This window comes from Lactuca sativa, chromosome 5 (genome assembly GCF_002870075.4).
Source record: "Lactuca sativa cultivar Salinas chromosome 5, Lsat_Salinas_v11, whole genome shotgun sequence".
Taxonomy (NCBI): Eukaryota; Viridiplantae; Streptophyta; class Magnoliopsida; order Asterales; family Asteraceae; genus Lactuca; species Lactuca sativa.
The window spans coordinates 252,450,836-252,463,121 of NC_056627.2; the positions used below are offsets into that span (position 1 = coordinate 252,450,836).

The following is a 12,286-nucleotide window of genomic DNA, read 5'->3' on the forward strand; positions in this document are numbered from 1 at the left end:
TTACCACCAACACCAGTTTCTTCTGTTTCCATTCCCATAACACCCTTCTCAACTCCAATCATTATCCCATTCACTACCACTACACTTCCTGACCAAACAGCAAGGGTCAACGTATCTGATATGGGGACACTTACTGGAACTGAACCCCCTGTCATCTCTAGAACTCTCTCTCCAATCCACTCCACAGAGTCAAGTAATACTCTAGGCGGAGACAATGATGAGTATGACTCCACATACTTTAGTCTCTATCGGCTCCAGTCTGATGAAGATACTGATGCTCCTGTCAACCAACAAGATTTACAGAGCATTCATGAAAAAATGGATCAGTTGCTTGCTGATACTAAAGCTTACGGAGGGGTTGTTCTCAAAGCTTGTCTGGAGACTGCTATCGAGCAATATACACAGGCAATGGATAATTCAACTGCTGCCATCAAGGAATCAACTTCTGTCTGCCAGAAAGCATCTACTGATGTTACTGAAGTTATTCACACCACACAGATCTTTTTAGATTCTTTAAAAGGGCATTGCTGATACGAATGCTGCCAAAATTCGTGAATCAGTTGAATCTCTCTCACAATCTCTGCAGAAAGAACAACAAAAGTTTGATGATGTTCGGTCCTCAATCCAAGCTGACAGCGCTTCTTTGATCAGTTCAGTCTCTTCTAAACTGGACTCATTTCATGCCGACATTGCCAAAGAGAGTGCTTTGAAAGAAGAGCTAGCTCGACAAGCCTCTACAATTGCAGTTCAGCAAGTCCAACTTGCTCAAGCAGAGAAGGAAATTTCTCTGTTAAAAACCGAGAGAGCTATCTTTCGCAGTTGTGCAACCGATGTCAAGGACATGTTGACCAATCTCATTGGTGCTCATGATCCGATTCTCACTCTCACCATCCGCAATCATCTAACTAGCAAATTGCTTCCCGCTCTTGCCATACTTCATGAAATGAAAGGTGTTTCGGAGCCTTTCGTTACTCCAAAACAAGGGGGAGAAGGATCTCAGACAATAATTGTAACAAAAGAACTGAAGGATAATTTAGCTTCAGGTTCTGGTCCAACAGACAACCTGAAAAAGATTGTTAATGACAGTGATAGTGATGCAAATGAAACTATTGTTGATGCCCTTAAACGAAAGAAGAGGGATAAAGATTTGGATGACAATATAAAAATCACAAAGGAGGCTGAGGAAACAGAGAAACGCAACAAAGAAAAAGAAGATATCTTGCAGTGTAAGAAGGCTCTATTTCCTGAATGGACTCAAGATGTGTTGATCAGTCAAGCAATTGAATCACCGAGTATCTATTGGTTAGAACCGATTGCTTCTTTTGACTGCGAAAACTCCAAGGACTCACAATTTGATATGCAGATTACAAGGAAGGCATTTACATTTCACTGTTTTGACTCAACTGTTGAGGTTCCTTTTCCAAGTCCAAAGGTTGACCGAGAGCTCATCGACTTTTACTTAAAGTATGGCCAACCTCAATACCTGACATGGAGTGCGCAGAAAATTACAACTATCAAGGTATTGAAGCCGACTCCCGCTGACAAATTTGTGAATGTGCATTTCAAGATTACACAAGGGTCTATAAACTCTGTTTCGATGATATCATTAGCAGATTTTCCCAATCTCAATCCTCATGATTGGATATTGCTATACAACATTCTACTCAATAATACAAACTCAAAGGAGTATGCGCTGATTCTAGAACATTTAAAAAGAATGTTGCCCTCCTATATTCATGAAGTTGCAACGATGGATCAGGAGATAGCAAGAGTAATGAACCAAAAGCCGACGGTCAATCCTACTCAAAAACCAGGAGATGTGAACAAGATGAAGATAGGGCAAATTGACTCAACTCATTTGGCTGTGATGTTTACAAAAGTTGATGCTCACAAGTTTTTGTTTGCTCTGGTAGATAAACATTTGTTTTCTACTGACTGCTTGGAGCACATTATCAACTTGATACATCGGTGCAAGCAGAACTCGAATGCTGACAAAAAAAATTTCACTGATATGCTTCGTTGGTACATTACCTTTCGGTACCATCTGTTAGCTATCATCCCAAGGATATTCAAGATGGTGAAGAAGTCTTCGGTTGTTAAACATAGTTGAAGTCTCGGTCCCTATGACGCAAAGGGGGAGATTGTTAGGGCTTATTGTGTTGCGTCTTGGGCTTTTTGTATTATATCCGGATTCGGCCTGTCCTTCCTGATTGTCTTGTAGGGTTAGACTATATATATGCATGCATGTATGCATAATGATAGACGTATTATTAATTACGCTTGTGTTTTGTAACCCTAAACACCTCTACAGTTGAAGTTCTTAATCGAGATCTTCTGAGGTGTTTAAGCATTAATCATTCAACGTATTCAAGCCATATTCGTGTTCACTTTTACGTACTTATTTGTTTGCATGTTTAGAATCAATCGATCCTGATAGAACAACGTTCTAACAATTATTGTTCAAAATAATAGAGATTATATATATATATATATATATATATATATATATATATATATATATATATATATATATATAAATAGTGTAAAAATATTATCTCAAAATTAATGTCAATAACATAACCATTTTAAACATATATTTTAACAATATATTTTTAATCTTCGCTGCGCAACACGCAGGAACTCGTCTAGTATATTTTATAAAGCTAACATTTTTCCTTGAACCTCATACATTTGAAACTCATAAGACTATTCAACTTATACAGATTAATTTATGATTAATTGAAATATTATGATTTGTAACTCTTAAAACTCTTCAAATCATACTATTTAATTGATGAGTTAAATGAAATATTTAGCCTATATAAGAAATTTGTAGATTACATATTGCATGTATGTCAACACAAAATAATAGATTATATTTGTAGGATTTTAAGAGTTGTATGAGTAGTTCCATAGATGTAAGAAAGCAATTGCAACTTTTCCAAATATAAATTCATGTAAACTTAAATTGGGTACATTTAAAGTTTTAAATATTAACCAAGGTTCAAATTTAGGTATGTTTGTAAAGGTATACTTGAGATAATTTTTTAAGTTTATGTTTTATGCATCTTTCTATAATCACAGGATGATGAAGTGGGATTGATAATTACTTCTCATGAGCTTTTAGTAAATCAACCATCAAGCTATTTATAAGTTAGAGCAATTAACTTTGTTAGCATGTATGCATCTTTATGTTGACTCTCTCTTTTTTATGTTAAGAAAATATATTTTATATAAAAGAGAACATTATTCAACATGTATTTTATGTTATGTATATACTATGTTAGTTTCTATCGCTTATTTTGTAAATAACATCGATGAAGTTTTTTATAATTGATTTTGATGAGAGGAGTTTACAATTATTATTCCAAATTGTTGGTGATAATGACGAATTAGAACGAATGATTTTTAATATGATATAACCTTATTGTTGAAAACCAATAATTATGTATGTTATAAAATAAATTTTTTATGTTCTATCAAAACTTATATGGATGTACCCAATTTTAAATGTTTTTATAGTAATAAAAATAAATTATCTTATTACACTTGTCAATTTTCTTTTTTCTTATTCATTCTTTATCCTAAATGAAAAGTAAAATAAATAAAATATTAATATTTTCATCTTTATCCTAAATGAAAAGTAAAATAAATAAAATATTAATATTTTCATAAGAAAATATAGTTGATCAAAATATACCTCAAGTGTAATACTCCTCATCCTGTAACCCACTCTTAACATATTGTTTTTAAGATTGGTCGCGGTACATAACAATTACTATAGTTTTTAAATTCAAATTACCATTTTATTTGAACCATTCATTCTCTTATAATATTTCATAGCTTTGAAAAAAAATGAAAGTACAATAAAAAAGTATGATAGTTTTTTTTTTTATAAATATAATAATGAAAATTTTCAAATAAGTAGTTTTTAATTAGTAATAAGTAATAATTGTTTAAAATAACGTAAAACTAAAACATAGATTATATTATATTAATAAATTATTGTTATTTGAAATAGTAATAATAATAATAATAACTAGTGGGAGACCCATGCTCCGCATGGGCTGATAACCTTCTGAAAGATTTGATTCAAACTCATAGGTTTTTACATTACATTTGAGGGTAGTACAAATGATTTCCAAAATGGTTGGTTACTACAACAAACAAAAGACATAAGTATCATTAAATTGAAAATACATGGATATTATGGTAAATGTGATACATTTATTGGTTGTCCTTAACAGTCTAGATTATGTCTTCGTAGGTTTTGATCAGCTTCTGAGCTAGCTGTATGGACAAATGTAGTGTTTTGAGGATACTAATGTTTTGCCATTTCATATTATTCATGAGAGTAGGTCCTGCATGATATATGGCAAGTACATCATATTCCTCTAAAATGCAACACGTAATCATATTAGTTGAAGGGAAAATTGTCGAAAATAACAATGTACTTACTCTTTTACCCATAATAGCAGAATTCTAATTTAGTTGACCTAATCTCAAAAGTGAAAGAAGGTGTTATTCAACATTCCACAATCAACAATCTTGATCTTTATACATTTCAGGGAATCGCATTAAGAGGGCTTTTCCTGGTTACAATTGTTGCAAATGCCTCAAAGGCATTTTATCGAACATGTGATGAGCGAAGCTAATAAGAAGAGCACGTTCCAATTTCGGAAACAAAGTAGAAAAAGCGGATGGAGTTGGTAGAAAGAAAAAAAGAGTCGATCGAAGTCAAAAGAAATTACCAAACTGAATCCATTGTACTCATCTGCTGCCTTCATAACTTCTTCTCTAATCCTGTTCAATATCTGTTCTCCATCTCAACATTAGACCCTGCAAATAAACATATTTTAATCAAATTTCAAAAAACTGATAGCCCATTTAAAAAAAAACTATAAAAAGCAACCAAATTGAAGTAATCGACCTTACATACAAATGAATTTTTTTTGTGGATTTTAAAGGTGAAAGAACAGATATTTGTAATCAGCATCCAATTCATTGGTCCTAGTCAACTCCAAAACCAAAATGGGAAAAGAAATTAGAGGTGGGAGACTTACAATGAAATGGAAATGTAACCTAACAGAGAGGTGAGAAGAGGAAGCCAGGAATGGAAACGGGAAACCGCTGAGAGAGTCAACAAACGAAATCTTCGATGAAAAGGAAGTGATTGGGTGAAGGAGTCGGCGAGGTGGCATGGACCATTGCAATATTCAAAACATTAACTGGTGCATCATAAAGTTTTATCAAATAAGTAATCCAAATAATGGAACTGGTTGGCATCGTTGTTTCATTCTATCCTTTCTTACATCCATTAACCGGTGCATCATAAAACTGTTTGTAACCGAATAACCAAAGTACGTTCAAGAAATTAAGTAGTAAATGAAAAGGTTAACACATGATTGAAATAGCAACATACTTTCATTTATTTGTAAGCATCCCGTTTTTTACACCATTATGCTTTCAGCCTTTTTCTTTATTAGGCGGTATGCTATGAAAATTCCAACCAATTATAGATATGGAAGTAGGATGTTATAATAAACAATTAGTGAAACTAAGTTGCTATTTGTTGCATTTTACGCTTTTTTATTAATAAAAAATGCTAACCTTTGATTTCATTTGTCTGCTAGGATCTAAAATCCAAGCAAGAATATTCAAGATCTACATTAATCTGAAAACCACATCATATCTCATAGTATCATATCATCATCCCAATGAATGTACACATAAAATACAATAGTTAAAAATTGATCCCGATGAATATACACATAAAATACAATAGCTAAAAATTGATGATGCAATTCTATACTAGTATAGTTTAAAAAAAAAAGTAAAATGCTATATTTGATAGATTTTTGAATAAAAAGTTGAAAACGGAATGTTATATGAAGGTACTATTGATATTTCATGTGTGATTATTTGTTATTCATATCACATGATGGCAAAGGAATTATTGGAATAACTTGGGTTATATTAAAAGAGGTTTATCTGATTTTTTTTTTCTTTCTTTTGGATTGGGCTCAATTGAAAAAGGTTGATAAAAAGAGAAGCAGTGAGGATCATACTAAAGGGTTTTTTTTTCTTCTATTTAGAAAAGACAAAAAAAGAGAAGAAATAAGGGATCTATAAAAGGTTCTATGCAGTTCTAGTTCAAATTTATAAAGTAAGGGCAATTTGGTCTTTTTCTGTATATTACTATTTGCTTTTTGGTTTTGGAGCTTTTGCAGATTTGCGATGCTAGGAATGGCTTTTGGACATAAAGTTACATGTGGCTTTATATGATAAAGTTTAATATGTTAGTTCCTTTGTGGGGACCTAGGAGCAGTAGACAACTTCCTGAAATTAAATGAAGTGTCTTTTCTCATTTTTAAAGGAATGTTGATTTCGTCCATTAGTTTCTTCAATCATGTTTAAGAAATATTTACTTTAATCATCTTTCATTGCAACTTAAACATTGTGATTTTTAATTTGATAATTTATGTTAGATCTATGATGTGAAACTTATAGAACGAAAACGGCAAAAAAAAGAGTTTATTTAATAACAATTTTTATTTTTTAACAGGCTTACTAGCTCACCTATGCCATCTCCACCATACATCATCATGCTTAACTGACAAAATTTAAACACAAAAAAGAGGAAATTTAACACCATGTTGCAAGTGGATAAAAGATTTAATTCGTTGATGAGAAAAAAAATTGAAGCATAATTTTTAAATGGAAAGATACGAAATTAAATTGTTATGATATATGTGATATATTAAAGTACATTGCTAATTCTTACATTTAACCTAATAGGGTGAAATTCAACAAATAGCAATGTACCTTGAAACAGTTCAAAACTTGTCCAACGCATACTCAAATGTTTGAAGTACCTAAATTAATATATAAAAAGAAGTTAATATAAGGTTAAATGCAATAACCCGTTGAAACTTTCAGCTGTTAACTGATAAACAACAATACAGTGCCTAACAGGAAGGAACTTTTACTTTCTACTCTCTGTATCCATTAAAATTACATCTATGTGTGTCTGTTTCCATTAATTTGGTCATGAAAATTGCATCTAGTCACATGATAGGCTTGCAACCTGATTAGTTTGGTGTAATTTTTTTTTTGGAAAACACTTTTGATTGGGGCAAACAGACTTGTGATGGTGAGTGAGTTAACAATTTCAAATGTAGAGAATAAGACTGGGAAAGATGTGTGAAATAAGAAAGCATAACAAAGTTCAGAAAAAAGATTGATAGAAACTTGAAATAAAGGTTTAGAGATAGTAAGCAGATGGTGTTGGAGAGTGAAGCATATGAGGTGCTTCCTGGGGCAAACGAACATGTAATGATCAAGAGTCAAGACATAAGCAAGAGCAAGAATCAAATTAGAATCACCAAAGTTACCCCACCCTTTAATTTGGTCAATCTTTCGTCTATATACTTAACCTAAAACAATTATAAGTATTAAAATCCACATTCATGAAATAAATATGATTCAGATACAAAAAATATGAAGGAATTATAGCAAAACTTACACAAAATAGGACAAAGTTGGTAGAGGAAAGGCGTTATAACCGATTGGAAGCTTGCGATGACTGAGAGAGGACTGTGTGGAGACTGCAACAATAACCTTGGATGCGGGAAAAATCTGAAGCCGAAAATCATGGATTACTATATAAGTAAGATAATCAAATGATAAAGTTTAACCATAAAGGTAAAACAATCAATGTCATCAGGAGTGGAGATAAAAGAAAATAAAAAAGGTAGCCTGCTTATACTTCTCAATGGAGATATACGTAACACAGTCTCTAAATTTTAATAATCACATTCGTTGCTTTGCTTGTTTGATAAAAGTCAGACTATAAGATATAACTTACCAATAGCAGCACTGCAGAGAAGATATGATCAAACGGCTGAACTTTAGATTTCAATTTGAAAATCCCATAAACAAAACCCTTGATCAATGAACATCTCGTTTTCAACATCAGTCGCTCTCAGTCTCAAATCAGTAAAGGGGAATCGAACAGCATACGTCGTCATCAGGAAAGCATGATAAATTTGTTCTTCAACTCTAGTATTTATATTGTTGAGAGGCGGAAATAGACGGTAACAATGACGGTGTGCGGTGGTTTCCTCAGTTGAAACAAATGGGTCGGATTATTTGGCAAGAGAGATAATGTAGATAAAGGAAACTGGAGGCAGTGACTTGGGAACGAACATGCCGGCTGCTTCTACTACTCCCTTTGTGATAGCAGACTTGATGTTCTCCACCGCTACTCCAACCTTCAAAGCAAATAGGTTATTTGGTCTAACCCCTTTTCTGAAGCACCACATAAATTGATGCGTAGAGTGATTGTGATGGCGAAACTGACAGCGATTGAAGATGTTTTGCAACTTGTGGTTTTTCAGTTGAGGTTATACCATTTGTAGGCAAATCCATTTTGTCTTTAGTTTCCGATTGGGTTAGATACAGGAAAAAATGTAATATATCTAAGGGTAGCCAAGTTTCCGATTAGGTTAGATACAGAAAAAATGGGCATATAATAGCGGGTTGGCCCAAAACAATTGGTTATGTAGCCAGGCGGTGGAGCAGATTGATGAATGATTTATAGAATTGGAAGGAGAAGGGTAAGAATCGCATTGAAGGTATGCAGAAGGAAAAAGAAGCGGTGGAAGGTCTACGAAACAATGGCGGTGGAAAGAGATACAACTGAGGGTGAGTAAGCAAGGAGATGCAGAAAAAAGAAAGAGGAAGAAGCCACGTATCTGTTATCTCATAAGCTTGGCGGTGGCGGAATTCACAGTTTCCAGAAACAGGAAAAAATTTAATAAATGAATTAGAATGAGCGAATTGTAACTTGTAGAAAGAAGTGGGACAATTTTGACAAACATTAAATAATGTATATATATTAATAATTGAGGGACCATTTTTGTCAATCCCTTAGCCACTTTACTGTAGCTAGGATAGACAATTTTAATATATATAATAATAATAATAATAATAATAATAATAATAATATAGGAAATAAAAAATATTCAAATAAATTATTTATAAATTAGTTAAAAATAAATATATTTTAAAATAATTTTAAATAAAAAACTTAAATCAATTTGATTCAAACACAATTTTTTATATATTTCTTATCGTATACTTCAAATTATTATAATATTAGTTACAACTTAGTATAAAAATTATTATTTCAATGATAAATATTTATAATATTGTTTTTATAACATATAATTGTTAATATTTATATTATATTATTGGCCACAAATCAAGAGTTTAAAACTCCCACTACAACTCAATAATTTTTGTTTTAAATGTAATTATTTTTTTTCAAATTTAATATAATTTGCCTTTATATTTTCCACTGCATTCAAAAGTTTTTTAAACTTATGGGTATTAATGTGTAATGCTTTTTTATTTCCCACTTATTTATTATACACATTTGTGACATCCTCATTTTCACGGCCAGAAAAGACCGATTTTGTTTATGCTTTATAAAAATCAGAGTACTTCTTTTCATAAAAATGTTGCGGAATTTGTTCATAGAAAAATACGATAAATACGTTATCAAAATATTTTCGAATAAACGTATTTTATTCATTTTAAAACGTTTGGGATGTCATCGTCAATACAGGAACATAAGTATAAACGGAACTTATATTTATTTACACTAGTGATCTTCATCTCTTTAATCTCTCAGTGTAATGTCACTTCATATCGACACCTGTGATATAAATAAACTGAGCGGGTCAGGTTGGGAAACCTGGTGAGTACATAGGGTTTTCAACTCACAATAATATAATTATTATGTTTAATCATCAAACAGTTAACCCAATTACCCATCCCCGTTATTTTCTTTATTTTTAAGGATCTACCCTAAGAATCAGATATTTCTTGTTCATTCATTCCTAAGGAGTATCCTAAGGAATAGGTACGAATTCCATCGTTGTAAATGACACATCTGTCAAGCACAACTGCTAGTTCTGTCACTTAGGCGCAGCTGCCAAAATTGTGACATTCTCTATGGGGCGCATCTGCTGGAATAGTCCTTTAGGCGCATCTGCCGGGGTTATGAGGTTCTCTATTAGGCGCTTCTGCCGGTAGAGTCCTTTAGGCGCATCTGCCAGGGTTTTATTGACAGTATCGTTTTCGAGAGTCCACTCGCAATACATATCAATGGGTTTTTAGAGTACACCGGTGAACACATCGTTCACAACACCTACCGGTTGCGAGCCTGCTAGTGTTCCACTGGACTGTCTAGAATAGTCCGTGGTTGTCATCCATACTTTGCTGAATGATGGGGCCATCATTTGGGAAAAAGGCTTCTCACATCGTCCACCTCTCACCCTCACCTCACGGTCTATTTCACCTTTCAACTCATCATCCAACTCATATTTCATCCATTACATCTACACATGTCTTACCCCAACATTTTCGTAGATATAAAATACATATACAGTTTAAAGCATTTTAAAACGTGTATATAATCGTTCATCCAACATAGACAGCAAGTACTCAGGTAATATGCACACATAACACGTAATTTATATAAAATATTTCATATCTATGAGTAAGATAAAAGTAACTATGCACTCACCTGGTAAGGTGGTGACTCGGCACTCGGACAACACTTCGTTACTTCTTAAAACAATTTCCCTCGACAAAAACCTAGTATCATTATCACTAGGGTTTAGTTTTAACGTTAACCGCAACTAATTAACAGTCTAGCTATTATTATTATTATATAAGCATTAAATAACACTCAATATAACTCGTAATAATAGCTCAAATAATTATTTTAAGGTCCTAATAATGTTACTATAATTAAATAAAAGGTATATTAAATATAGTATAGGCGTAGCTCACTTACAACGGGTTTTTTTTTATTAAAAACCGAGCTTCGCTGGAGCAGCGTTTCCGAGCCGAAAGCTTTTCTTCTCGGAGCCGTCGGGCGCTCCGGGGCTTCTTTCTCGTGCTAGGGAGGTTCCCTAGACTTGGGAGGGGTTTAAGGAGGCTAGAGAGAGAAAGAAAGGTTATGGTGTGAAGAAATTATGAAGGATTCATCCTTTATTTATAAGGATTTTATCGTAGAGTAGCCCCTAAGCTTCGTCCGTATCTTCCGCATACGAGCTCCGTTTTCTGCGTTCTTTATATCTACGCGTTGGTATTTACAAGTACTACAACTTTCATTTAGACCTTGTCGGCTAATTCTCATTCTATCTCAGATTTACAAAACTGTATCGAATTCGCAGCGCTCGAAGAGTAGGGACTAAGCTTCGTCTATATCTTTCGCATACGAGCTTTGTTTTCGACTGTCTTTTTATTGTTTAACTCCTATTAACGATATCTTCATTTATCATTTAGATTATTTTGGCTAAAAATCGACCGATCTAAAATTCAGATTTCGGGTTGTGCACTGCTATGCTAAATCTTAGAAAAATCATAACTTTCTCATACGAAGTCAGATTTGGATGTTCTTTTTATGCACACTCTTGGTTTAACATATACTAAAACTTTCATTTAGATCGCTAAGGCTAAATCTCTCTCTATCATAAATTCTCTATTTACGCCTCCTGGTATCGTGCCGGTTCCGTCGCGAAACTTAGACGGGTCATAACTTCTTCGTTATAACTCGGATTTCGACGCTCTTTATATGTATGGAAACCTTGTAACATATACTACAACTTGGTTGAGATTATTTATTCTTAATAATCTTTTATTAAAAAGTCGTTTTCGACCCCTATTGCCTCTAAATTGACTAGCCCGGATCTACGGGCGTTACAACATTGTAGTTATATTAGTAGTATATAAGTAAGCTTTGATTTAAAAATTCATATTTTTGAAAAGATTTGTGATTCAAAATGAAATAATTGAAAAAAAAAAAGTTTTGTCGTATAAATGGTTATTTCAACACAAATTTTTTATAACAATGTTTCTATATATCAAATATATGTTGATTTCTAAATATTCATTTTAATTGATTTATAAATATTTAATAAGTTTTGTTTGATTTAAATGTTATAATGTTATAGTGTTTTTATTTTATTAAAAACTATAATGCATTTAATACTATTTGTTATTTGTTTTATATATAAACCAACATAGGTTTTATATATAACTTCCATAACTTACAACGTTTTATAAAATCATCAAAGGTTGTAGTATTTATTTTTTCATACTACTTTGTTTTTTTATACATATGAATCAATATATTTTTTTATATATAATTTACACAACATAAAACAGTCTATAAAATCATAAATTAATAGGGGAAATAACTAATGATATA

General features: G+C 32.4%; 1 protein-coding gene across 16 annotated transcripts; it reads right to left on the reverse strand.

The window, feature by feature from the left end:
• Nucleotides 1-4,036: 4,036 nt before the first annotated feature.
• On the reverse strand, nt 4,037-8,816 carry LOC111899518 (uncharacterized). 16 transcript variants are annotated; one of them, XR_006192756.2, is made up of 7 exons: nt 7,868-8,816; nt 7,526-7,638; nt 6,826-6,875; nt 4,931-5,228; nt 4,752-4,839; nt 4,459-4,651; nt 4,037-4,361 (listed from the first exon to the last, which is right to left on the reverse strand). XR_006192756.2 is itself a non-coding variant. In XM_052771572.1 (7 exons), exons 1-5 carry the CDS (start codon nt 7,973-7,975, stop codon nt 4,833-4,835), a joined length of 312 nt encoding a protein of 103 aa, XP_052627532.1. In that variant the 5' UTR covers nt 7,976-8,814; the 3' UTR covers nt 4,037-4,361; nt 4,459-4,651; nt 4,752-4,832. The 16 variants fall into 16 exon arrangements, 5 of the variants coding, with proteins under 5 accessions (XP_052627532.1, XP_042758749.1, XP_042758752.1 ...); XR_006192753.2 differs by having other exon boundaries at nt 5,064-5,228; nt 7,868-8,815; XR_006192748.2 differs by adding an exon at nt 5,611-5,674 and having other exon boundaries at nt 4,459-4,839; nt 5,064-5,228; nt 7,868-8,815.
• Between the last annotated feature and the right edge of the window lie 3,470 nt (nt 8,817-12,286).